Raw genomic sequence first — 27,643 nt, 5'->3', positions numbered from 1 at the left:
GGGCGAGCGGCGCCGGGCGGGCGGCGATGGACGGGCAGCGCCCGGCGGGCCCCGCCGCGCCGCGCTGGAGGAGGCGGGCGACCCCCCGGCCGCAGCCCCTCGCCTGGAGCAAGCCCCGGCCGCAGTCGTACCAGAGCCCCAGCGGGCTGCTCGTCACCGACTTCCCCGTGGAGGACAGGTGCGCCTTCACCGTGACCCAGCCCGCCGGCACCGTCAGCCCCGACATGGGATCCGTGTCCAACGGCACCGTGCGGCCGCCCCGCTCGCCCGGGCTGTCCCCGGAGCGCTCCCGGCTGCTCGCCCTGGCTCCGGACAGCCGTGTCGGTTCGACCGCCAACGGCACGGTCCCCGCGCCGGGCAGCGGGCAGGGCCGCCGGGCCCGACCGCCCAGGACTGCGGGGCTGGCCCCGCACCAGGACCGCATCGTGTTCGCGGCCAGCGCTCAGCCCGCGCCGTGCGGCCAGGCCGCCGAGCCCCCGGGGGCATCCCCTGGAGTCAGCCGGACCGCCGAGCCCCCGAGGGTACCGGGAGGATCCCCTGGAGTCGGCCGGACCGCCGAGCCCCCGAAGGGATCCCCCAGAATCGGCCGGACCGCCGAGCCCCCGAAGAGATCCCCCGGGATCAGCCGGACCGCGGAGCCCCCGCAGGGATCCCCCAGAATCGGCCGGACCGCCGAGCTCCCGGGGGCATCCCCTGGAGTCAGCCGGACCGCCGAGCCCCCGGAGGGATCCCCCGGGATCGGCAGGGCTGCCGAGCCCGCGGAGGTGCCGGGGGGTCTCCCCGCGGAGCCCCCCGCGCTGCTGAGCACGCACAGCCCCGCGGCGCGGAAGGTGGGCTCGCAGCAGCTGATCCCGCTCAGCCTGGCCGAGAACCGGCCCGCGGGCCGGGCCCAGGGCCACGACCGGCTGCTAAAGGCTCGGAGCATGGTGGAGACCCCCCGGCTGCCCCCGGGCAGCGACGCCGAGGACGAGCCCGAGGGCGGCCCGGGCAGCCCGGGGACGCTGCGGCGAGGGCTCCGCTCCACGTCCTACCGCCGGGCCGTGGTGAGCGGGGTGGACCTGGACGGCTCCGCCAACTGCAAGAAGAAGAACAGAATGTCCCAGCCCATCCTGAAAGCCGTGGTCGAGGATAAAGAGAAGTTTTCGAGCCTGGGCAGGATAAAGGTGAGGTGCGCTGGGCGGTGATGCTGCGGCTCCGCAGGAGCGTGATTTGCTGACTGTGCGTTTTTTTTCAGCTTGCTTTTTGCTAACACAAAACTTCTCGTAGTTACTGCTGTTTAGTTAATGCTGTTTGCTTGGGGAGATGTTGGAGGGACACGATTCTGTTGAAATCTGGGCAGCTCAGCACTGTGCTCCTGCTCGCGTTTCCTGCTGGATTCCCCAGCACACGGAGGGCTGCTCTCCCAACCGAATTCATGGCTTAAAACCCACTTCCCAGAAAGGAGTAAACAGGAAAAAAAGAGACATTGTCCTAATAAACTCTGTCTGCTAGAGCAGAGACAGAAAAATGAACTTCCTCCTGCTCTCCTCTATCTGAGACAGCACTTCTAAATTACTTGTAAAAATCACTGTGTGGTTTTTAAATCGATAGAGACCACTTCAGTTATCTTAATTTTAATGCTTGCAAGTAAAAGCAGAATGCCTGTTTTTAAATCTTGGTTGTATCCCTTGGGAGAAGTAGGTAGATTTTAATTGCATGTTAATGCATTAAAATTAAGTTATAAAGACTTACTGAAAATACTTTTTTGCTTGAACATATAGTGTTCATATATTGTATTTCCTTATTTTTAAATAGAATTTGTTGCTTTATGAAATACGTTCACAGATACCTGTGGAGTGTTTGGAATTGTGCAATAAACTATACCAGGCTGAGGGCTGATGCTGTAGCTATTAAAATGATCATCAGCTTTATTACAGTTTTCAGCCAAATTCAAAATTATGGTAATGGAAGCTTTTGTGAAAATGCCACAAGTGATGAAATAGGAATTGATCAAGTTGTGAACAACTGCAGAGTAGGAAGTGATTTGGTTTGGTAATAGACTTGAACAGTAAGTTGTGTTTAGAATGGGAGGATGTCTCACTGTCCTGTCCTAACACAGAGAGCTCTCTGCCAGTAGTGTTTTATTAGACTCTCAGCCCACAGGACATGTTGCACCAGAACAGCTGTTTGATTTCAGAGGTTTGTTTTGCTCTCAAGACGTTCACTTACAAAGTACTTACAGGGGGTGTTGTGTGCAGAGTGTGGAAGGGCAGCCACTCAGTCCTGGGCCTTGTGGCCTCCTAGGAAAGCCCGAGACAGTGGGATGAGGTGCAGGTTCACTGAACCCCTCTCAAGCCAGTATATTGTGCTTTTGAAACACAGGGAAAATGAAGCATTTTGGGAAAATGGATATAAACAATGCATGAGAGAAATGAAACTAGAGTAGCTTTCCACTTGCTGTGGTGAAACAGTTGTTTTTGTTGAACTCCTTTCCAACATCCAGAGTTTATAGGTTAGGCACCAAATCAACAGACCCTAAGCGTTGAATAAAACAAGTTCTTGTTGCTGTGGTTCTTTTGCATTCTCTAACACAGATCTCTCTCTTTTCTGTTAAAACTACAGAAGATGCTGAAAGGCCAAGGGCCGTTCGATGGGGAAGGTAAGCCCTGTTCTGTACAGGCTGGCTGATCCCTGTGTCCCAAGGGAAAGGAACTTCAGGGGCGGTTTTCACATTTCCTTCCTAGGAAGTCCAAGACTAAGGACCTTGCTTTTCAATAAACTGACTGAAATATTGGCCCTAAATATACTTCAGGGGTATTTTAAAGACTGTAAAATGACAGGCTAAAAATGGGGGTTTATGTGAGTGGCTTCTTTTCCTCTCAACCTCCTGTCCCTCCCAAAAGATGAGCTCTGGGATGTGTCTGTCTCAGCCCTGACAGTTCTGTACAGTTCCTGGGGGGGTGGGCCCTCCAGGTGGGACTGCCTTCAGGCCTGTTCCCTGAGGCTCTCCCCAGGTGCAGGACATTATGGATCACTGCCAGGTTTGGGGTCACCCCTGCAGCATGCACCTGAGTCGTTACACTCTGAGCTGCTGGGTCACACAGCATGTTCTCTTTTCCTCAAGTGCTGGGGCAAATCCTTTGGCTCTGCCATCATTTTCCTTTTGTGCTACCTTGGCTTCAAGTTTAAGTGCCAGAAAAACACTGTCCATGTATTAGCATTTTTGTGGTACTTATTAATTCTGGGCTTTGCCAAGTTTGCTGCTTTTCCCAATATTTCAACAGGAAAAAAAATCTTTCCTGGCTATGGAAGTTTTATTGTAATAACTGCTACTCACTTGGCTTTTCTCTGCTTAATGCCTCCTTGAGCTCATCTCAGCTGCTGTGTTACCTTCCCCTTGTGTCTGTTTTCAAAACTTCCCGCTGCGTTCTGTTTGCATCATCCCCTTTCCTACCCTTATTTTCTTCTCTCCTTCACTATCTCCTGATGACGTTTTCTAAATTCTCTTCCAGTGGTTCCCCTCTGTCTTTGACTGATCCCAGCTAATGACTTTCTCTGCAGTGCCTCTCAGAACGCAGTGGCTGTACACAATTTCCTCTCTTGTACAGACTGTACACACTTCCCAAAGAGCTGAGACAGAGGCCAGACCTTGTCTAACACTGGGGCTGGAGGGGCTGAGCAGGTGGGACAGGTCACCCCTCCAGGTGTGGGACCATGGGCTTGGGGCTGTGTGTGGAGCAGCCAGACCTTCCACTTTCCCCTTTTAGGGGAGGATTGGATGTTATCCAAAGCCTGGCCCATCTAAAAGTACCTTTCAGAGCCCACTTGCTTAATGGCTTAATCCATCTGTGGGTCACTGTGGTGTTGAATTTCTCTGTCCTTTCTGTCTGCTGTTGCAAAGGCTGTGTGACCAGGGAGGTTGGGAAGTGCACAGGGTGTGCTCCACACCTGGGGTTCTTTGCCACTGATAGTACTGGATTAATGATGACAGAGCTCAAATAAGGTGTTTTGGTTCATAGGCCTCGTGCTTACTCAGGAAAGCTTTGAATTTTCTATTTGGAATAGTTCTGACCTTAATTCTGAAACTGGGATCATTTCCTTCTCTTAGTGAAATGCAAAGACATTATTTAAAGCTGACAGAAAGGTGGTCATGGGCAGTGGCCTTGTGGTGGTCCTGAAGGTGAAAATAGCTAGACCTCCAGATCAGTGACTGATCCACTGACACACAGTCCTGTTTTCTGATAGCTGGCTAATTGTAAAATAGGCTACAGCAAACCAAGGAAGAAAAAATTGTTTTCTGTTTTTTTCTTGACAAAGGCCACGTCTGTTCTTTAATTCTGTCCGTGAGGATCTTTGGGAGTGGTACAGTGACCCATTGTCACTGTACTGCACCATTGTCCAGCCCAAATCAGATGCTATCTTTGTCTGGTGGAGTGGGGAGGCCACAGTGACACTTTGCTTTCTTTCATTGTTTAATTGTTACTTATAATTCTTAAGAGAGCAACTAAACCAACTTTCTAGCGATGACTGACACACTGTTGTTGTTTGACAGAAAATGCTGTATTATATCAGAACTATAAGGAGAAGGCTCTGGACATAGATTCTGATGAAGAGTCTGAGCCCCGAGAGCAGAAATCGGATGACAAGGTTGTTTTTCACTACAAGCCCCTGAGGTCAACCTGGAGCCAGCTCTCTGTGGTGAGTGTGTGATCCTGGTGTGGCCAGAGGCAGAGCTCAGGGTGGGCCCAAGCAAAGGCTTCTTACTTGCTGCTGCAGTTTTTGGCTGAAGTTTTTCATCTTCTTTTTCATTTCATAAGAACAACACGGGAGTCCTGACCAATTACTGGTCTTTGTTTCACATAGAAAGCAGTGAAACTAAGAGAGTTCATTTTGGGGCCCTGTATTTGGCAAAGACCCAACTTCACTGATTTGTTAAAAAAAGGGTTTGTGTGAGTTCACTATCAGGGTGAATTAGACTGAAGAAAAGTTAGTTACAAACAAGCTGCTGCTGAATTGTTCTAAATCACTCCACACCAGCTCTTAAGTTGACTGGAGTGCAGATGTTTAATGGAAACCATTCTGAAAAGCAGGGTGTTGAGCTGGTGGTGCTCTGCTGTCCCAGCACAGGCTGGGAAGCATCTGCAGGGGCTTTGGCTTAATGGCATTGTTAAACGAAGGAAATTCAGCTGGTTTAATCACTACTGCAATCTCGCTGCCTTCCCTGCTGATAAACTGACAAATTACTGAGAACAGTTGATATTTTTACAGGTTTTTGCCCTACACATGATTTTGAGACTAAAGAAATTGTAAAAATTCTGTGTTTCTGGGGTTAATTTTATCCTTTGATCGTTTCTGTGGCTTCTGGAGGGATATCCCTAAATTGAAGGCTTTGGGGTTGTTTTTTGGTTTTTGTTTATGCAACTTGTAGAATGTTGCCAGTCCTCATCTCTGCCATTAGAGAGATGATGCCATGACATGATCACCTTGGAGTGTTGGGGTTGCTGGCTGTCCATGTCTGTGCATGTTCCAGTAAATGAGTGATCAAGCCTCAGGGACATCCCCTAAGGGTCTTTAGATGGCCTGATTAGCAGAGCTGTCTTACAGATGCTGGTGACCTTTTGCAGTGTAAGATACTGAAATATGAATCCCCCTGACTCAATGATTATAAAGAAGGCAAGACGATGTGGTTTTGAAAAGATTTGCTCTGAATTTTTTTTCAACAAATCAAATACTTTAAATACAGCAATTTTCTGTATTTGAATACATTTACTCAGCGTTGCAAAAAAGTTTGGGTATAATGAAGTCAAATTGGTTTTTCTGCCTTCTGGGCAAACTAGCAGTTAAATGTTCACCAGCTGAGGTATTTTGGAAGAATGCTATTCAGTAATAATAATGATAATTTCAAATACTAATTTGTTGTGAGACAAAAATAGCACAGAGACCATCTCAGGAAGGGAACTGTCCCATTCTTCAGTTACAGAAACCAACTTGGAAGTGGGGGAGTACAAGGGAAAAGGTGGTGCATGGAGAAAACAAAATCTGGGAATCTGAGTCTCACAGTGACTGTGGTTGTAACTCTGGAAAAATTACATATTGTCAGTGGGTATTGAAAAGTGAAAAAGTGAGTCTGGAGTTGTAGCAGGAAGTCAGCTGGAAAATGTCAGTCCTGGGTTTCAGCATATGTTAGGGAAGGAGGAGAATAATGTTTCTGGTGTTTGTTAGCAGTGCCTGTGCTGGGAGGTGGAGGGGAGATGGCAGAGGGAACCCCTCTCTCTGCAGGAGGTTTCTTTGACTGGGCTCTGTTTGAGGACTAGTGAACTTCAGGCATGGAGCTGTCAAATTCTTTATGATAATAGTAATAAAAAGGGTGTTTCTGCCTTCCTGCAGTGTACACACACATGTGAAACTGAGATTGATCTTGGTTGTGATTGTTTTCTCCTTGATTTGAAAAGCTGCTGCGAGTTGCTTTACAGAAGCACACTCTGTCCCTGTTCATGGCTGCTGCTTCTCTGTGCTTTGGCTGTCAGGGATCTGCCTGGTTTGACTGTCAGGGATCTTCAGGGCTCATCTCTGCAGGGGCTCTCATTTCTCTCCCTGTACCAAAGGGCTTATCTTCAATTTGCTTTATGGTGCAGTCACTTTTTATGTTTCTCCAAGAAATATTTCCGGTGACGTTCCCTCCCTTCACCACCTCCTTATTTTGAGGGAACTTCTTGTACCTAACCAGAGTTCACCTGTTGTCCTTTCATCCTTTCCTCCTCGTCTCCATGGTTGAATCAGTCATAACTGAGTTGCTGAGGAAAAGCCAGTCCAGTGTGATGACACAGCATTAGTAGCTGTGCTGTTGGGCCTCTTCCAGTCCTTCTGGTCATGTTCTTGCCTTAAGCCTTTTGTTTGCATAGTGTCACAAATGTGATTTTTTTTTTTTAAGGCTATTTCAATTAAAACATTAGGGACACTTCAAAACTAGGAATCGAAGTTTCTTTCACAGAAATGCCTGAAATAGTCTCCACGTCTGGGCCTCTGTCTCTTTGGAAGTGTTGCTGCTGACGGGGAGTGTGAGGTTGGGCCATTTGCTCACGGGATGAGCTCATGTGTACTTTGTGTGCTCACACCCACGTGTGACAGACAGTGGGCACAGGGCACAGCTGCCCTTGGGAACATGAGTTCACTTGGGTGCCCGTGGAGCTCCCTGGGCCTGAGCTCAGGCAGTGGGCACAGGGCACAGCTGCCCTTGGGAACACAGGTTCAGTCGGGTGCCCATGGAGCTCCCTGGGCCTGAGCAGTGTGTGTGTCAGCAGGGAGCACCTGTGGGATGTGTTCCCAAGTATTTCCTGTGTTGGCGAATAGAAAAGTCTTCCACTGCATCCAGAAGAAGGTGGTGGTGTACCTGCCAGTGCCATTGCACTTCCTGGGGAGTGCTCTGAAACTTTCAGGTTGTTGATTGAGAGGTACTTTAATGGTTTAATAGACAGGCATTTAATTAGTTCATACTCGGTATCCAGGAGTGTCTGCTTGTGGTGCCGTGGGAATCTGTGACTTGTGTCCCAAAGAACAACTGCTCCAGCACTGGAATGTTGATGTTATTTTCATAAGCACTCACCTGTGAGTCTCTGCTTTGGTGTGCATGCAAAAAAGTGTGGCACCCCTTACCCTGCTCCTCCTTTATTCCTGAGCCTGCTGTCCAGCTGTGCTGGGCTTGCTGGGCAGGAATAAAGTGAGGAATAATATATCCTTTAAAATTCCAGGGAACAGGTGGAGTAAGGAGAGAAAGCTGTTGCTGATAGAACGTTAGGAGCTTTTGGAAAAGACTGAGGGAAGTGGGAGGAGGGAAGTGCATGTGAGGTCTCATGGCCATGGCATGTCTCTGTGTTCCACGTGTGTGGTGCTGCGGCTCTTTGCCTTCCCTGGTGTCCCTCCTAATTTGGGGTCCTGGGTTTAACACTCTGGGAATTGCAGGAAGCCAGACCATCCTTGGTGCTTTGCTTTCTGGAGTTTTGGATTTTCGTTTTTTAACATTCTCCTGTTAAATGACACAATGTGTGTGATTTGCACCAGGAAAGAATAAACCTGAGGGATTCCACTGTGCCTGCTTTCGTGGCAGTGCTCCTGGGTTTGTGTCTTGGGATAGTTTTCAATGAAATGATACAATTCTTTCGATAAGTCAATTTTGTTTTGATTTCTGCTGGTTCATTGCTGTCCCTGGAGTGGACAGATTATTTAACCGCAATGTTTTGATAATCCTGTATTATTTTTTTAAAATCACATTTTTCTCCAAGAGATTTTAAAAATAGCACTTTATTTCTTTTGCAGGTGAAGAAGAATGGATTGTCAGAAGCCATCAGCCAGGAGGAGAGGAAGAGGCAGGAGGTATCTCAGTAACCTGTGCTTGGGGCTGGTTGCTTAGGGCTGCACTGCTCACCTGCTTCAGTGCTCTGTTGACGAGGAGATAAGTTCATTGCTCGGCCTCCTGCCCTGGAGTGAAGTGTCCCCAGTCCCCAGGGAGAGTAAATACACAAACCCTGTCTGTTGCTGAGGTGCTGTGTCCCTGCCAGGGGGGGTCCAGCCTGTGCCAGGGAAGGTGTGACATTAACCCCGAGATCACAGAGGGAGGAGGTGGCACATTGATTTTTAAAGGCAATGAGGAACAAAGAGCAGCTTTTAGAAAGGCCCTGAGTTGTAACTAACCCTGGTGGACATGAGAGCACCGTGTCCCTGCTGTGAGCTCTGCCCCTGTCCCTGACAGAGCCGGTGCCTCCCTGGCAGCGCCGCCACCGATGCACTGACCTGTTCTCTCTCTGTCTCCTACCCCTTTGCTCCTTTTGTCCTCTTGATCCACTTTCCTCTTCCCCTGTGCTCCCTGTGTCCACTTTATCTGCTTTACCCTCCTTCCTCACCTACAGGGGCTATTTCAAAGGGGATGAGAGGTGTTGAGAGCATAGCCTGGCCTAGCCAAGTGTATTCCTGCAGCTCCTGAGGTATGTCGGGCAGCAGGGAAAAAACAAGGTGTTTTCAGTAGAAACACTGTAGCATTGGTACCTGCCCTGGTAACCTGTCCCAGTGTCCTCATTTCAATTCAGGATATACCTCAGCCTCCTCCTGCTGGGAAGCTTTTGAGACACAAGGCACTGGTTTCAGTCATACCCTTCAGGAACCTTTAGTCTGGGTTTCCTGAAGCCATACTTGCATCTTTTCAGAGAGAACAAGTTCTTTGGATGCCTCTTACATGTAAAGTCTTTAATGTTACCAGAAATGTTTTCAAGCCTGAGGGTTTTTTATTTGGATATTAGAGGCCCATTCTTTCAGAGGGAGCCTAAATAAATATTCTTAAACTGTAGTTGTATTATGAGGTTGTGCTATAGCTGTATTTCTTTTAAGCTGCCTTTTATTAACTATTCTTTATCTAGTCTTTAAACTGCTTTTTAGAACCTATTAGATTATTTTATAATTATACCATAATACATTGTCACTGCAGAAAAATATATTTTGTTTTCTGCCTTGATTAATGTCCATGTCCTGTGTTCATACACATCCCACTTTTCAGAACCCATTAGCGAGATGGGTCTTTTGGCTAAAGAAAATATGTCATAGGTTGGAACTAAAATTATTTTCAGCACATCTTGTTTCCTTGCAAGCTGAAGCTCTGTGTGTGAGTGTACAAAGTGCAGTGTGCCCCTGGCCTCTTGAGTGTTCCTGTCCATTGGGGTGGACATCTGCTGACCTTGATGTCATGGAAATGAACTACAGCCTGGCTGCAAGTGCCATTCAGGAACTCTGCATCACCTGGAGCTGCCACCCAGCCCCTGGGTGTGCTGGGGTTCCTGTGTGTCACTCAGGATTGGTTCTTAAGCCTTCTTTATTTTTTATTCTCCAGAATGTGTTTTGGTTGTGGTGAGATGATACTCTCTCCCTTCCTTACACATTAGAAGCAAAGTCTTTCTTTGTCCCATTTATTTAATTTATTGTTACCAAACTGGGAAGGAGCCCATGAGGGACCTCAGCCTTGTGCCTCCAACCTCACCCCTGTGCTGTTGTGTTTGGGTATTTCTCCTTTGGTTTTAGAGGAGTTAGTAGCAGATAACTAATGAAATAGTAGATGCAAGTATCAACATTGGTTATATTGAGAACTATAAAGTTCTATTACCCGTGTACCTTCAGACAGCTATAAATGGCTGAGAGCTGAACAGGTTTTTACATCAGAGATGAAAAGTTCCAGTGGAACAAGTGTATGGATTTCAAAGTCAGAGGGTCCATCACCAGTTTTCTTTGTGTGGCAGCTGGTGGGAGGAGCAGTGGGCTCTCATGGAGTGCAGGGTGATGGGTCAGAGGGGTCAGGGACCCCTGGAGCTGTGCCTGTGCCGTGTCTGGTCACTGCCCACCCAGGGGACACCAGCTGCCACCCCTGTCCTGGCCCCTCCTGTGCCTGATCCTGGTGCTGGAGGGACCCAGGGTGTCAGTGCTGACCCAGCTCTGGGTCCAGGCTCCTCTCCTGCAGGGCTTGGCCTGTGACCCAGGGACAGTCAGGAACTGAGCAGCTGCTGGTCAGGAAGAGCAAAGGCAAACAGGGCCTGGCCAGCAGTCGTGGGACTGATGGGAACCCTCCAGACAGACCACAGGAAACAAACCCCAAAAAACAAACCCCAAAAACCCCCAAACCCACCTCTCAGGAGTAGGAGTGGGGAATGGTCACACTTGGTCTGGAGTTGTCTTCAAACTCTCTGTTTGCAGTTGCATTGAAAACTCTGAATATAGACTTCTTAAAAAAAGTCCTTTTTTCTAGTGTTAAATCACTTATTTCTAAGTAGGTGATGCAACTGTCATAGAAGTGAGTATTTATGTCATAATCTGTAGTTTATGTGCAAAAACTTTGCTTTGCACCCCTCCTCAACATTTCTTTTTTTTTAATTAAAAAAAGCCCAGTCACTAATAAGTCTTTTCTTTCCCCCCTCTACTTTGTAGGCAATATTTGAAGTGATCTCTTCTGAGCACTCTTATTTGCTGAGCTTGGAGATTCTGATCCGGATGTTTAAAAATTCCAGGGAACTGAGCCTCACAATGACCAAAACAGAGAGCCACCACCTCTTCTCCAACATCACAGATGTTTATGAAGCAAGCAAAAAGTAAGTGCAGCATTTCTGCATTTAAAAGAATTATACAGCTTTAACATACAAGCAGGTTTCTTGTTGGAAGCTGAAGTAACCATTTTACTGGTGAGCATTTCTTCCCAGACTCGTGAAGTCAAGGCTGTGGCCTGGGGAAGGCACTGGGTGCTCTCAGCTGTCGCTCTGGACAGCTTTGCATGGGTCTCTCTGCCTGTGGAGCACAGAAGTGTTGGCCTTCTTTCACAGAGGGGGCTCAGGGTTCAATAAGGAATCTGAGTATTTTTTCTTTGTGCCCTCTTCTTTTGTCTCCTGTGTAGAAATTGTCCTTCTTGTAGAAACTGTGATGTTGAAATTTGAATTCTTTAGCATTAAACCCTCACGTACCTTTGTGAACTTGTGAAGTTTCATGTTCCCAGTTGTGGTAAAGTCCTTTTCAGCATTTTCTCTGAAGCCCCGTAAAGTCTGTGGAATTTGGCATGTGCTGGGCAGAAATTTGGCTTTGTCTTCTGAAGGTTTTGGAGTAGCAAGGTTTTGTTCCATGGATGTACCTGGGAGAGAGGCTGATGTGTTGTGCCAAGTGCAAACCCAGTTTAGGAGCTATAGAGCAGGGTTTGGATTTGGTTGGGCTGCTTTCCCTTTCCCCTGTTCCCTTTTCTCTCTCTCTCTTGTAGCTGAGGTCTTTTGCCAGGAGTTGGGTGTTGTGTGACCCCTCAGTCACCTCAGGAGTGGGTTGTACCCCAGCAGTGGTGTCAGGGAATGCAGATTATCAAAGTCTGTATTTTCAAGGAAACATACTTTTTAAAGGCTTCTCCTTATATTAAGTGTTTTCTGTAAAAGTAAAGTATGATGGGGGTGGAGAGGGCAATATTTTGAGGGGAACTCTTAAAACCCTTTTGATTAATGGTCTTCAAAGGAAGTGGGAGGGGGAGAGAAAAAAAAAAAAAGGAAAGCATGGAAAAATACCACACTAGCCTAGAATTATAATCTCATTCTTTCTTGTCTGTAAAGTCCAATGGTTTAAGAGCTTGGCTTTTTTTATAACTTGGAGTAAAAACAGAAGTCGTAACTCCTTTTTACACTTAAATGAAAACATATTTTCTTTGCTGAATTATGCAATACTGTTAAACTGTAACAAAACTTTGTGCTGGCTTTGACCAACATCATTTGTGTAAATAATGGAAGTGATTTTAAACCAGAACCCTCTTTCTTGGTGTCTTCGAACTGTCTCTTTCTATTTTCAAGGTCTATCAAGGTAACAAAATCTCTGCTTTTGTTCTAAAAGTGAGCATCTGTCCCATTCTGCTGTATTTTAAGCAGCCTTTACTTAAAAACATAAAACCTGAGTATGGGTGTAGTTACCAGTAGGTTTGGTTGCTCAGACAGAAGTTTGATGAGCTGAAGAACTTGAGCTGATAAAAATAATTTATAAAAGTACTTTAGTCAAAATTGCTAAAAGCTTCTATCTAGGAACTTTGCCTTGGAACATGTTTAATGGAGACTGTCCAGAAACACCAGGATAGGCCTCTGGTGCATGACAGGGCCATTCCTGGGGGAACAAAGCTGCCTTTGTTGGAAGCAGAATGCAGAGAGCAGAGTCCTCCCTGCTCCTGGGAGCTCACTGGAATGTCTCTGACAGAGAGAGTGGAGCTGAATAATTTGGGCAGCACTCACTGGGTGTGTTTGTGGAAACCTCTTGGAAGGTGCTTCAGAGAGCTTCAATCTTTCATTGTGCATCTGCCTGTGTGTGAGATCTGGGAGTTCAGAAGTGCTGGAGCTGAACTCCCACAGATCCAGGGGAGCCCTTGGACTGGGCTGTGGGGATGCCTTGGGACAGCTCCGTGAGGAATGGGCTGAGCACTGAGAAATCAGTGTGGGGCTGTGGGGCAAGAGAGGTCACAGCTCCCCAGGAACCTCCCTGGGGAAAGAGCAGCCACAGGGAAATGGGGGAAGTGTCTTGAGGGACGATTGGTCTGGCAGGTTAAAGGAAACCTTTAGCATTTGTGCCTCTCTGCCACCAGAGCAACAAAAAGCAAAAAACTTCTGTGGTCTCAGATGTACTTTGGCAGAGAAAGACACTAGCAAAAGGATCTGGACAGGTTCTAACTGTTTGTAAACTCTGTCTTGATTTCTTTAGTGTGTGTTTGTGAGGGACATTTACAGCTGGTCTGAGTATGCTAATTTAATTTTAAATGTGTGAATATATGTTAGGAACCAGGTAAGCTTCCTCACAGCACTTTTTTTGTAAATTGGATTAACATGTCACCTCTTTCCCGCATAGTTTATATGATAGAGGTTCATTGCAGTCCTTGTGATCATTTGAGTGTGTGTGTTGAATCAGTTAACAAGCATTAAAAACGTTACTTTTAGAGAAAGCAGAGTTCTGTTGCTCAGTTTCTTTGACAGATTGCAAAAAACCACCCCAAAACCTGCATATAATACAAAAAGGAAAAATAAGAACTTAAATATTGTGAGTAGAGCCTGTGAGTCCAAAATACCTTTTTCCCCCCCCCTTTAAATTTTAGGTGCCCACAGAACACATTTATGGATTTGCATCATGCTGATGACTTGGGACAGTGCATTTATCCTGCTGTTTCCTTTGATTCCTTCCTCTCTGGGTTGTTCTGACACCTGCACTTGTTACTGAACTCTGTGGCTTTAACTTGTAGGAATTGTGTGTGCAGAGGGTTCTCCTGGCAGCTGGAATAGCTCTGGTTGCCCTGCACTGTTCCCTTGGGGTGCTGAACAGCAGCTTTACAAGGATGTGTAGTTGGGACTTGCATTCCTGGCCTAGAGATTGTTGTTTATAATTTGGTTTCTTTGTTGGAGACAAGATTAGATACATGACTCCAATGCTCAGGAACAGCAGATCTGACCAGGATCACTCTGCCCTCAGCTCATCTCAGCTGTGTGACTGTAGCTGTGCATTTTAGTTGATTTTTAATTGCAGTTGCTGAAGCTTGGCAATATTATCAGTGTTTGTCTGATGAAGGGTGGTTCAATTGCTATTTTAAATTTACAAAACCAGTATTCTGGAACAGTGACCATTAGAGTCTTTTTTGGTTTACCTCTCTCTCAGGAATTCTAGGAACTTTTTCTTGCCTATCTGCTCTTCATCTGCACAGTGTCCTCTCAGTGTTTCTGTGTGTTACTGCTGCCAGAATTATCCTGACAAATTAATTGTCTCTGTGTCCCTTTCTGACTCCAAAGCTCTGTACTGTCACTGATCTTCCTGTGCAGAGGCAGCACACAAGGTCTGTGACTGTGTCCCAGATTCCTGGGAGGAGACTCACTGTTGGGTCCCCTCAGAACTTTTCCTCTTCTCCCTGGGTTACTTTTCAAAACTCTCCTGTCAGTCCTTGCTCTAGTTCCAGTTCAGTCCTTTGTGTTCAGTTTCTTTTTTATGTCTATTATTAGGTATTTTTGGAGATAATTCTTCTTCTTTCTCTGTCTCAGACCCTCAGCCCATGAACTGCCACTTCTCCCTCTAATTGCCTTGCAAGGGCTGATTTTAACATTAACAGGATAACTGGTTTTTAAAAAATAAAAACACCCAAACCCCAGAGTTTCCCTCAGTGGTGACTTAAGATGGTTTCTGTTACCCAGCAACAGATAGTTTTGGCATCAGCTAAACCCAGTTTATTTTGAGCTGAACCATTGCCAGAGCAGCTCCAGTGTCCTCAGGTGTGGGCCCACAGTGATACTGGGGACTGGCCTGGAGAGGAGGGGCAGGGACAGGAGCTGTGGGAGCTCCCTGGCCAGAACCATGGCATGGAGCTGCCAGCTGCCCTGACAGCTATTTGTGCTGAAACCCATTCCTGTGTGATGGAAACATATTCTCTGTTTAAAGAAGAAAACAAAGAAATCATCCCAGGGCAGCATTTGCAGCTGATTTCTTGCAGCCTGTGGCTCTTCTGTGGCCCACCCTCTGCACAGAGTGATTTGTGTGAATACTTGTGTTTGAGGACAGTAGAACAAAAGTACTTAAAACCTGTAAAGCTTTCCAGCTGTAACCCAGACTGTGTTTGTCCTGTAGGTCCCTTCCTGCAGAGCACTGGGGTCACAATCTCTGGGAATGCCCACACAGACCCTCTGAAGCCACTGGGCTTTGCTGGTGGGGTTTGCAGGGCTGTTCTGGGAGCAGCTTAGGGATCTCTCACCAGTATTTAGATTTACTGTTGCTGCAGGAAGCACAAAATAGACCAACTGTGTTTATCTGGGTGTTCCTTTGGCAGTAAAGTGGGTGGAGGTTCAGCAGTTCCTGGGACTCACATCTCAGCTTTCCTTGGGCAGAGCCTGATGCAGAGGGAAGCAGCAGCTTCTCTTGGCTGGGGCTGAGCGAGATCAGTGTGGTTTGAGATCTGCCACTGCCCTTCTTGCACAACAAATGTGCAGCTTTGAGAAGGCACCAAGGTGTTGGTAAGCCTGGAAAGCTCTGTGTTCAACCAGGCTGTCAGGGGGAGGATGGATGTGTCCCCCTGGCTCCTCTCAGGGACTCTGGGCTCAGTGTGCTGTGTTTAAATGAGATTTCAAACCTGCAGTTCCTGAGCTGGAGGCTGTCCCTGCACACACAGGAGCTGGGCTCAGGCCTGCCCGTTGCTCTGGGAGCAGTGAGGTGGGTCTGTGGGGTTTGTACCAGGGGAATGTCCCCTGCCAGGGTGGGATGTGCTACTCCTATGGGTGTGGCTGTGTCAATAGGAACATCATGGATACAGATGTTGATTTGAACGTTTTAGAGGAGAAGCAGCTTTGTGTGCAGCAGAGTCAAACCCTGTGGCTCTCTCCCTGGTTTTAGGCCTGTGTGTTTTGCTGCACTGGATGATGGCTGCAGATGGGCAGGGAAGGGGCTGCAGATGGGCAGGGAAGGGGCTGCAGAGCCCGGGGTGGCACCGGGAGAATCCAGCAGCACTGGGGCTGTGTCCTGCCCTTGGCCATCCCGTGACAGGCACTGCTGCTCCCCCTGCTGAAAGCACCTCCCGGGGCCGTCCAACCTGCCCTCTGGCCTTGCCCTTGTCTGGAGCTTCAGCGTGGGCACCTTGGGGGGAGATGAGCCTGGCAGTGTTTGTGGTGTGGCACAGCCTCGGGGGTGCCCAGACACGCTTTCCCTGCAGAGTTTGCTGGGCACTCTAAGTCACTGCTGTTTCTAGCTGAAGTGGAGAGTTTTCCCCCCAAGGCAAAGCAATGCTTAATTGATGTTTTTATATGATTCATATTCTTATATGAGCAACAATAGATTAGTTCTGTTGTGTTACAGCAGCACCAGTGTTTGCTGGGACTGAGGGATTGCAGGTGCCAGCCCAGGTTTGGAGAGCTCAGTGGGCATTGCCCAGTAAAAGGTGTTTTATGGGATGTTGGCTGTGTTTGGTGTAATATTTATGTGTGTAGGTACAGATTGGTTTCCATTATTTAGGTTTTTGTAAAAGCTCTGATTATCATTCAGCATAAAAATTCTATGGAAAAAAGGATGGATTTTTTCACATTTTTACTATTTTAAATCCCCCTCCCCTTCCCCAAATAACCAGAGTGATGCAGATGTTCAGCTTCTGTTCCTGGTGAGAAGATTCATGTTTGGAAAGTCTAATCAGAAATCTTTATTACTTTTATCTGAAGTTATCTGAAATTGGCAATTGTTATTCCAGTTCCCTTGTCTCTGGCAGGAGGAAGGTGAATTGTGCTCTCTGCCACTGCAGTGGATTGTTTCTGTTCCTGGGTGGCCATGTGGCAGCAGCAGCATGAGCTGAATCTGCAGGACAGTCTGCCTTGTGTCACACACTAGGTCTGATAACCTCACAAACTGAGCAACAATTCTTAATCCAGTGCAGCCTAATTTTGGAATATGCAGATGGTAGGATCCAGTATTTGTGGGAATGTAAGTCCTGCTCAGTTATCCAGGGGTGAAGGGAGAGTAAATGTTGAGGAGAAACATTGGCCAGAACAGACCCTGGGCTGTGCTGGAGCAGAACTCTGTGGTGGGACTTTGGCAGTTGGGCACGAGCTGTTGGGGCTCTGCAAAGGTGGGTTGTGGGGAACTGGGGCTGCTCCTGGAGCACTGTGGGTCTGTGACTGTACACCCCAATTTACACCCCAATTAACGTGAGTCCTCGAGGAACTGGGGGCTGTCGGTCCTGGATAAAGCAGTGCCAGTGAGGAGGAATGAGCAGCCTGAGGGAATTGCCTGAGCAAGTGTCAGGAAGTTGTTCCTGGGGGTCATTCCAGGAGCTGATCTGCCCAAAGACACGGGAAGAGCCTTTACAGGAGCCACCAGAGCTGTGAGGAGGAAAACTGTTGTCACACGGGGCAGAGCCAGCACTGCCAGAGCTCCACTGTCTCTGGAGCTTGTGCTGGACTCGAACAAACAGGGAATGAGCTAAACCTGCAGTCCTGGATTTGGCCCTCAGCCTTTAGGGGAGGGGCTGGAGTGGTACAGATTGGATGTTTCTTTTAAACAACATAAGGGCAAGATGAGGGAAATCAAATTCTGTCCTGTGATGCTGTTTGACTTCCACTTAATTGGATGTAACCTCAACCAGAAAAGTTCTGGAATTAACAGAAACAGATTCTTTAAATAAATCCTTCTGGTACTCAGCAAAAAAAGCATCACACAGCACAGCTAATTCCTAGTTGGTTAAATTGAATTTAATCACTCCATCCCTCGGTCCTGAGATGTGACAGAATATGTCCTAATTTGTAAGTGAAAGGGTTTATGATGTGTCAGATTCACTGATTGTATCCAGGAATTAGCAGATTGGATGTGGAAAAACTACAACCTTTGATTCAAACTTCAGTGTGTGATTTCCTTGTAGTACATGTTGGGGGGATGGACTTGGGGGTGCTGCTCCTCTGCCCCTCTATTCCCTTTTTTCTTTATCCCAGATTTTTACAAATCTTACAGTGACTGTGTCTGATGTCATTGATGAAGCACCAGATAAATTCTAAAAGTGGAAGTTGTGGCCCAGCAGGGTCCAACACCTTGTCAGGGTGCCATAACCCAGCAGGAAACTCTGGATTTCCTCATTTCCTGAGCACAGTAAATTGGCAGCAGTGGGAGGTTCTCCCAGCTGTAAATATGTCTGAGCAGAGAGTGAGGAATCCCAGTTCCTGGTGGGCAGTGGTGGGAATCTGTTGTGGTTCATGAAAAATTGCAGACTCTGTGACTTGGAGGCTCTCTTTTATTTCATTTTTTATTTGTTTTTTTTACCTTCTTGGACCCCAGTAACACTTGAGGCAGCTCTTCCCTTCAGTGTGTCCCTGGAGCTCTGGGAGCAGTGAGTGGGATGTGCTCCTTAGGGCTGGTCCTGACACTCAACCCAAATCCACAGCACAGCAGAGTCAGTGACAACTTGGAATATGTTGTGCTTTGAGAGGATGGGGGGCAGAGGGTGTGGGGACTCTGCCCTTCAGAGGTGACAAGGCTGTTAAAGAGCACCACTGAGAGGGGAAGGGAAGGGGGAAGCTGTAGTAGGGCAGGTGGTGCCTCTTTGTGGTGCCCTGTTTTCCAGGAAATGCCAACACAAACATCAGCCAGTGCATGTGCAGTTACTGTGTCCAAACTTAACAAAACCAGACAAAATCCAAAATGGGACAAAATCCCCTGGATTGTCCTGGCTCTGTGACTGACCCAGTGGGAGCCCGGCAGCCACTCAGTGCAGCAGCTACCTCTGGAAAATGCCTTAACTTAGTTAACCCCTGTTCCTACACACGTGGGTGATCAGCTGCTGTTCATCCTGTTCTCCTCCTCTCACAGGTTTGAGATGTGTTTGCAAAACAGACTCTGGGGAACATCAGTGGCACGCTTTAAAAAAGGTGACAGATTTGAAGAACCACTGTTAGTGATGAGAAAATGGAATAAAGGGCTGAAATGAAATAAAACAGGCTTCAAAATATTTGAGCTTGATGTAGGATCATGAGTTCCAAGTATTTCGTTAGCGTTTTCTCTGCTATATGAGAATTTTTAACGAGCTCATTGACTCCAGGGAGTTGAGGATTCTGGCAGTGAATCCTGATGTACAAAGGCTGTGACCAGGGCTGGTGAGATATTGTCAGCAGCTCTACATGTGTGAGGATGGCACTGGTGTGCTGTGGGGGGAATTGTGGGGACCTGCAGAGCTGGTCTGTGTGAGCTCTTACTCCCCAAACAGGGAGAGGTTTCTAGCGAGTGTGGTGGAAATAAAGGCTTGTGCTGTGGGAAAGTTAGGAGTGCCAAAAGGAGTGGGAAGCTTCCAGAGGCCAAAGAGACTTCCATGTGGGACAACAAGCATGGTTAGGGGAGGAACCAGCTGAGGATTTTGGGTTCTGTGCCCGTTTTCAGTGTTTCCAATCTGTTTGGTTCCAGGGGTCGGTTGGAGGATGTGGAACATGAGCATCATGTCCCCTCTGCCAGCCATGGCTTTTGTCCTTGGCTCAGCAGTCACACAGACCTTGATTTCTTTGAGCACTTCTGGTGTTGTGCTGCCTTTAATTGCAAGAGGAAATGTGTTAATGTGTGTTTGAAGTAGTTTCATTTCTTTTCCAACCCCATTTCTGGAAATTCTGGTCTGACCAGCTCAGTGATGCTGTTTGGGTTCTGGCACTGGGAGAGTGGGAATTGCCTCTGCCAACGCTGCTGCTGAGCTGCCAGGGGACACCAACCCCTGGATTTGTGTCCTGTCAGGGTTTCCCTCCCTGCCCTGCCAAAGGAGGGATGATCTCACCCTGTCACCAACCCTTCCAGTTGTCATTAGTTTGTGAAGTCCCGGCTCATGGCAGGTGAAGTGGGAAATGCCATGAGAGTAAGATGCTGTTTTCTTGTCAAAGTGAGTAACCCATTTCCTCTTCCCAGGTTCTTTGAAGAGCTGGAAGCGAGGCACCAGAACAACATCTTCATCGATGACATCAGTGACATCGTGGAGAAACACGCGGCCTCCTCTTTCGACCCCTACGTGAAGTACTGCACCAACGAGGTGTACCAGCAGCGCACCCTGCAGAGGCTGCTGTGAGCACCCAGGGCTGCTGGGAGTGAGGGGGAGGCTCTGCAGTTGGGTGCAAAACCTGTGGCTCCCAGCGTGTGCTGACAGGCTGAGCTGTCCCTGCACGCTCCTCCAAGGAGTGGGAACTCGCTGGGCTGCACAGCCCAACCCTGCCATGGTCACAGGGTTGGTTCAGTGTCCCACGGGCTCCCCTGGCTCTGCCCTCACAGCCAGGGATGGCAGTGCCTGAGTTTGGTGTCAGTGCCGGGCTTAGGTGATCCAGCTCCTGCAAATCACACTTCCCTGGCAATGAAACCAGGATTTATTTGAGATCTGGCAACTTGCACAATTGTTTGGTAAAATGCACCATTTAATCCTCTCCCTCTTTTCCCCCAGAGCCACAAATCCAGCGTTTAAGGAGGTGCTGTCCCGGATCGAGTCCCACGAGGATTGCAGGAATTTGCCCATGATCTCCTTTCTCATCCTTCCCATGCAGAGAGTCACTCGTCTCCCCTTACTGATGGATGTGAGAACAGCTGTTTCTCTGTTTTTCCTTGATACCTTCAGTGTTCACATGCTCTCACACTCAATTCCTGGTTCATTCCAGTCTCTCCATATCTCCCCCCTTGTGCCAGTCCAGGGCTGTATGTCCTGGGCTGTGGATTATGGAATCCTGCTGCATTTGTTTGCTGACTGACTGGTCCCTCCTGCTCCTGACCCTCATTCACAAGTTAAAGATTTGGACATGCTCATAGGAAAATTGTACAGTAAAAGTCACAATAATTTTGAAACCAAGGAGGCTCCAGCACAGAAATTGTATGTAGTGGAACTCCATTCCCAAAGGATGAACTCCATTCCCGAGGGCAGGGGAGCTGTGTGGGGGTGGCACTGAGCTGTCCCTCCCTGTGCAGTGACCGGGGAGCCCGGGAGTGTGATGGAAGTGCCAGGAGTGTTGGTGCCACAGTTCACACCAGGGCTCGTGGCAGTTCAGGTGAGGTGCCAGAAACAGAGGAGCAGCTGGAACACCCCACTGGGATCCAGGCTCGGAGTCCAGCTCTGGTAGGAGCCAGAGACAGAACTGATGGTTTGGTTCTGTAGGTTTGCAAATTGGACACTGATTATTTGATCACCTGGGCAGTTTGTTCATGGACTCTGAGTTCTCTGTGGGTTGCAGTCTGTGCTGCTTGGTCCTCTGAAGTAACTGATGTTTTATTTCAGACCATTTGCCAGAAAACTCCCAAGGATTCAACAAAATATGAGAACTGCAAGCAGGCTCTAAAAGAAGTCAGCAAGGTACATTCATAAGTGCTCACTGAAATTTTTCTCTGCAGAATTTTTCCTGCTTTGACTGTTTTCCTTCCTGAATCGCCCTCCAGGCCTTTGTCATTTCAGAAACTCACCAGAGAAGTGGCTGCTTTGGGGTTTTCTTGGTCACTTAAGAATTAATTTTTATGTTTATGGCTCATCATATTTATCGTTCACCTGTTTCATTGTGTAGTTGGACAAATTTATTGTGTTTTATGCCAGTTGTTCCAACAAAAAGCCCAGGGTGGACTGTGTGTATGACAAACCCCAGAACAGTGTCCTGACAGTAAAGAAAGTCTGAATCTTCTGAGCAGGCTTAACTGAACCAACTGTCCTGCTGTCAGTGCTTCAGAGCTGCTCTCCTCTGGTCAGGGTTTTCTGCCAGGAGTCAGTGGTGGGAGATGAGCAGGAGTCCAGTTTCCAGGCACAGACTGTACATTACAACAACAGTGACTTGGATAACAAATGTGGGTCCTTCCCTCTGAAACTGTGCAAGCAGATTATCCCTTGTTTTGTTCAATTGTTGGGAAATTCCAATTGATCTTCTTAATGTATTTATATTCTAGAAAAGACACCTCTTTAAAACAGAACGTGGGGGTATGAAAAGAAAACTGAGTTTTTTTACCTCCCAAGATCTCAGCATTTCAGGAGCTGTAGTGTATCATGGGCTGATGTGAGATGGGAAGTGCTGAGTGTTGTTTAGTAGAACAAAAAGCTGCTTCTCTGCTTGCTGGGGCTGAACATTACCTTGGCCCTTGAACATTCCTGTGCACTGTGAGGGAAAAGGGCTGGTTTGCGTGCAATAATAATGCAGGTGGGAGGAGCACTGAGGCATAAAACCTCCACATTGCTGTATTTAGGAAGGGCCCCTGGGGATGGGTTTTACACCAGAATTACTGGTTATTACTTGGGAAAAGAGCCCAGACTGGTGCCACTGGTGCTGCCGGGTGTGTGTGGGAGCAGAGCGAGGCTGGGAGCAGGGGAGGGCTGTGTGTGGAGCTGATCATTCCCCTGGAGCAGAGCACTGTGGCCCTGCTCAGCCAGAACCTGGGCTGGGCTCTGCACCACTGCCCCTGAATAACCAGTTCCCAGGGTCCTGGGGGGCTGTGGGGGCCAGGGGGTCTCGAGGTCAGGGCCGGGTGTGGGGCCAGCCCTGGGCACCCATGGACACCCCCTGTGGTGACCCAGCCTGGAGTGTCACTGCTGGGGGGTTGTGCCCCCCTGGAAGTGCCTTTCCTGAGGGAACAGCAGTTGGTGCAGTCCCTGAGCCCAGCTCAGCCCTGTCTCGTTCCCAGCTGGTCCGTCTGTGCAACGAGGGCGCTCGGAAGATGGAGAGGACGGAGATGATGTACACCATTAACTCCCAGCTGGAATTCAAAATCAAGGTATGGGCAGGAGGATATTTCTGACCTTTTCATTGGCACAGGGAGCAGTGGAATTCTTACCACGTTGTCATATCCCACAGTGATTCTTGCAAAGAAACCATCTGATGTGTCAGGGCAAAAATTAAAATTTTGGTCAAGTATTGTCATTTCTAGTAGAAGGTGGCACTACAGCACAAGGGATTTTGAATACATACTGAAATAAGAGTATTCTTTGCTGTAAAAACTAAGCTGCTGTGAAGATTTTGGCATTAGGAGATACTGCTCAGTGCTGAGGTGTTCTCATGTACCTGATGGGCAAGATGTCCTGGGAAAAAGCTTCCAGGCCAGGGAAGGATCCTGGGGATGTTTGTCCTTTCTCTTAAGGGTGCAACATCTCAGGTTTGTGTTAAAAAATCATCTCCAGTCAGTCTTTGTGGTAGGAATAGCCAGCAGACCCCGTCATATATAGCAGGGGGCTTATTGGATGTTGAAGATCTTTCTTCAAGTACATTTATTGTTTTCTGTTCAATGTTTGCTGAAATCCCATTTCTGTCATGAGTGTCTGACACTGTTACACAATGAGGATTCCTTTGAGAGAAGATTGTTTCATTATCAGACGTGCAGTGAGTGGAGGTTCATGGTTTAAAAGCGTGACTCTTGCAAGGATCAGGCTTGGGGGAAACGCTGCCTCCAAAAAGAGGTTTTTTAATTTGTCCAAAGGATTTTTATTCTCAAATTCTGACTAAAAATTGAAACAGTATTAATATTTATGTAGAGCAACAGCAACAACAAATAAAACACTTCTGGCCAAGTGCCATTTCCTGACAGTGGTGATACCAGACTCAGGTGAGCCCAGCCCAGTGCTGGGGCTGAGCCCCTCTCTGGTTCCACTCAGTTCCCAATCCCAGGAGCCCCTCGGTGGTTCCTGTCCCTTCCCTTGGGATGGGGGCTCTGTCCATCCCCTCCCTGGGGGAGCAGCTCATGCTGGTGCTGGGGCAGCAACAGCAGCTCCAGGGGCTTTGTCCTTCTGTGCTTTTATGGGAGATTTTTCCTTTGTGCATCCCAAATGCAGCCTGTGGTGGCTCAGGCCCTGTCTGGTCGGGGGAGTTGCCAGCTGGCAGAGGAAGCCCCACTTTGGCCAGGGCTCAAGGCATTTTTCAGTTCTGAGAGCCTGTTTTCTGTAGCAGGGGGATGGTGCACGTGATGTACTCCTTTGGCAATTAAGGAAAAGTTAAAGTAAAACCAAGCTGCCTCTGGAATAGAGTCAATTAGGAAAATGGGATGAACTCACTTGGAGTACAGATTAGAGGAATTTTTAGTTCATCCTCAAATAGAACTTTTTAAAGTATTTTTTGCTTGTAAACCAATCATCATGGGGCTATAATTCTGTTTTATAACCATTATAAATTAGGTAAAGTATTTCTGTTCTTGCCCAGCCTCAGAGTGTTTGGAGATTTTTGTTTATTATTTTGTTAGATGTAACTGTGGAGAATTTCATGGGAGCACAAGAGAAGCAACTCAGATCTTGTGTCACTTTTGTATGTGGCACATCTCTAGAACTGAGTTTTTAATCAAGGTTCAGAAGTTCTTAAACTTTTCATCTTTAGCAGCAGAGAAGTTGTGGGGGGTTATTTTTGGGAGTTCCTGTTTTGTTCTTCCAGGAGTGGGGTCACAGTCCCAGCTGGGCTGGGTTTGGCTCAGCCCCCTGGGCAGGTACAGGCAGGGTTGGCTCAGCACAGGGATTAAGGGATGCACGAAGGCAGCTCATGCAGAATGGGAAGGAGCTGACAGGCTGCATGAAGGGGGTGTTTTAAAAGCATGTGAGAGGTGCTTAAATGAGGGGGAAACAGGCAGCTGTGTTCACTAGTGTGGCCCTTCCCTGGGCTGTGTCACAGCCTCAGAGAGGCTCTGTGTGACCAGGACACACAGTCTCACACCACCCTTCGTGTTCATGCACAGAGAAACAAAAGGGCCTTCTGTGGGCTCTGTTTCTCCTGCAGTTGGGAATAATTTGGGTTAATAAACCCAGACCTTCACATCAGGCAGCTCAGACCCTCTGTGGCTTTGCTGCATGTGTTGGTCCTCACCCAGAGAGAAACTCCATATTAAATAAAGCCTGGAGGTGGACAGGACTTGAAGGGCTCCCATTGAGAACAGCAGTCCATGGGAACACACCAGAGGTGTGGGGTGGTAACAGCCTTGGAAGGAAGAAGGTTCCACCTGCACCTGCTGGGGGGTGAAGGTTTGTGCAAAGCTGGCTGAGTGTCCCGGGTGACACCGGCACAGGGAAGAGCCGGGAGGCACCAGGAGCACAGTCCAGTGTCAGCAGGTGCCTCAGGAGCCATCGCTTCTCCACAAACACATTCCTGGAAGACAGGCTCAGTTTTACTGCCCTCGGGAGATCTCACAGTCTGTTCCACCCCAAGGGTGACCAGTCAGGTCTGTTCATTTTTACTTTTGGTGAGCAATGATCAGGTGCCCGAGTGATTCCCAGGTATTTGCAGCTGTTACCTGTGTGTTGTAGGAGTGCTGGAGGTCCCTTAAACTGTGGTAACCCCTTTGTGATCTCTGAGCTCTGAGTTTATTCAAGGATCTTCCCCAAATACATCGTAGTCCATTCTCCAATTTTTTTTAAAAATATCTCTACATTGGAAGGACTAAAATGTGATTTTCTTGCCTTGCAGCCCTTTCCACTGGTTTCCTCTTCACGGTGGTTGGTGAAAAGGGGCGAATTAACAGCGTATGTAGAAGACACTGGACTTTTTTCCAAAAGAACCTCTAAGCAGCAGGTCTACTTCTTCCTCTTCAACGATGTCCTCATCATCACCAAGAAGAAGAGGTAAGAACTTCACCAGTATAAAACTGCCTTTGTGTTCAGCTCCTTGAAGCGTTGACTTCTAACACGGAGGTGGCTGAGAAATGAGTTCAGGAGTTATTTGAGTCTCTGTCCATCAGCCCCTGGGTGCAAACGATGAGTAACTGCTCATTAAACAGGATTTACTTTTGGCAAACACAATTGAAATTCCAAACTGTCAAACCAGTTAAAAAGCTCATTCTTGATGCCTTAGCCAAGGGAGAAGTTTGGGAAGGATAAAGGAGCAGGAATGTCCATTCCCCTCCACGCTCCCCACGCTTGGGTGCGTTTTGAGGATGGTAGATGTGGTACAACTTCCAGCAGTTGCCATTTACATTTTTATCACTGGATTTGAGGGAAGGTGTAGAATAATCAAATTGGATGGAATTTATATCCTCTGCTGCTGCTGTTGGGTAATATTTGAGGAATGAACCTTATTCCTGAGGCTGAGAACTGTTCTGAAGAACTATTTTTGCATCTGGGTTGGCCTGTTCAGCCAAACCCTTCTGTGAGACTGCAAACCTGTAATTGAAATAAATTTTGAGGGGTGGGGTATGATATAACATTTGGGAAGAAAATGGTAATATTTAAGCAAAGAGAAACCAAAGTGAAGGGGGAGAATTATTTAAGTGGAGGTTTTTTCTAAAGCTGGGAAGAAATGTACCTGGATTTCTCCCTGTCTGCTGTGCTGGTGTGAAGGTGTCTGAGATTCCGTGTTTATTGAAGCTTGTGCTGGATGTTTGTGGGACAGCCCCTCATCCCCTGCCTGGCAGCTCTTTGCAGAGCTGGGTCACACTGGGTTAAATGTGGGGCTGCTGTGCTGTGTCAGTTTGGGGCTGGGGGAGCAGTGGCAAGTCCCTGATCCCTGTTGGTCCCTGTTCACTGGTCCCTGTCGCTGTCCTGATCACACACCAGATTTGTGTAACAGCAGCTCTGATCCAAACTCAGGCTTTGGATTTGTAACACCTCCAGAGATATCCCAGCTGGGCCCAGAGGCCGGTGACAGAACCTGTTGTGTTACTGGCACACTCACACGGTTGCTGTCCCAGGATACCCAGTAGAAGGGATGTGATGGAACAGCACTCATAGCTCTGAGCCCCGATACCCTGAGCAGGAAGCTCCCCCTGCCCAAGTGACAAAGCTTGTTAAAGAGTTTGGGCTTTGGGTGCTCTGTGCTCCACCCACAGTGTTACCACGGCACTGCAGCACTGGACAGAAATGTTGGTTGCTAGTTGAGGTTAAATATTTGTGTTTTTCCTTGAGCAGTTGCATTTCAGAAGATTCTTAACATTGCAGTAAGACATCGCTTTGTGCTAAAAATAGAGCTTTGTGAGCACTGCAGTAGCACAGTTTGGTCCTTGCCCAGAGTCCGTGGGCAGCCCCGGCTCAGCCCCGGCTCGGCCCATCCTCGGCCCGTCCTCTGCCCATCCTCAGCCCGTCCTCAGCCCATCCTCTGCCCATCCTCAGCCCATCCTCAGCCCATCCTCGGCCCATCCTCGGCCCATCCTCGGCCCATCCTCGGCCCATCCTCAGCCCATCCTCAGCCCATCCTCAGCCCATCCTCAGCCCATCCTCAGCCCGTCCTCGGCCCGTCCTCGGCCCATCCTCAGCCCATCCTCTGCCCATCCTCTGCCCGTCCTCAGCCCATCCTCAGCCCGTCCTCGCAGGCTCCCTCCTGGCCCCGTGCACTGCTCCCTGCGGGGCTGTGGGGTGGCACTGCCAGGACAGGCTCTGACCTGCGGGGCAGCAGCAGCTGCTCTGTCACTCTGGCCCTGGGAGGGAGTGAGGCAAGGGGCTACTCCCTGGGATTGGGCCAGGAGGGGACATGGGAACTTTGGGACGTGTCACAAGGCTTTGGAGAGCAGTAAAACTCTGCTTCTCCCCACTGCCCAGCTTTTAGTTTATTGGGAACGCTTTGTCTGTCAGTTGTCCTTGTAGTTCCTTCTGTGTGTAGACACAATCCGACTCTTTTTCAGATATCATTAAAAAAAGATTTAATACTTCTAAGGTTTAACGCAGTATCTTGGCAGGAGCAGTCAGTGCTGGCAGGCCAAAGGTCACTGCTGCCTGGGAATGTTACCTTCCAAAGGTCACTGC

At 48.2% G+C, this 27,643-nt stretch overlaps 1 protein-coding gene across 2 annotated transcripts in view; it reads left to right on the top strand.

Annotated features, from left to right (window-relative positions):
* The first annotated feature begins 6 nt into the window (after positions 1-6).
* ARHGEF26 (Rho guanine nucleotide exchange factor 26) overlaps positions 7-27,643 on the top strand; it is a 33,057-nt gene continuing 5,420 nt past the window's right edge. The window contains exons 1-11 of one of the 2 annotated variants that reach the window (XM_027647584.1): positions 7-481; positions 521-1,163; positions 2,602-2,638; positions 4,532-4,677; positions 8,293-8,349; positions 10,939-11,099; positions 19,897-20,049; positions 20,420-20,549; positions 21,242-21,316; positions 22,624-22,713; positions 25,377-25,531. In XM_027647584.1, coding sequence (XP_027503385.1) covers positions 27-481; positions 521-1,163; positions 2,602-2,638; positions 4,532-4,677; positions 8,293-8,349; positions 10,939-11,099; positions 19,897-20,049; positions 20,420-20,549; positions 21,242-21,316; positions 22,624-22,713; positions 25,377-25,531 — 2,102 coding nt within the window. In that variant the 5' untranslated portion in view covers positions 7-26. Of the gene's footprint in view, positions 482-505; positions 1,164-2,601; positions 2,639-4,531; positions 4,678-8,292; positions 8,350-10,938; positions 11,100-19,896; positions 20,050-20,419; positions 20,550-21,241; positions 21,317-22,623; positions 22,714-25,376; positions 25,532-27,643 lie in introns of those variants that run through there. The other variant, XM_027647585.1, reaches the window with a different exon arrangement.

Source organism: Corapipo altera, unplaced genomic scaffold (genome assembly GCF_003945725.1).
Source record: "Corapipo altera isolate COAL_440 unplaced genomic scaffold, ASM394572v1 113, whole genome shotgun sequence".
In the NCBI taxonomy this organism is placed as follows: domain Eukaryota; kingdom Metazoa; phylum Chordata; class Aves; order Passeriformes; family Pipridae; genus Corapipo; species Corapipo altera.
This window is presented reverse-complemented; position numbering and strand designations above follow the sequence as displayed.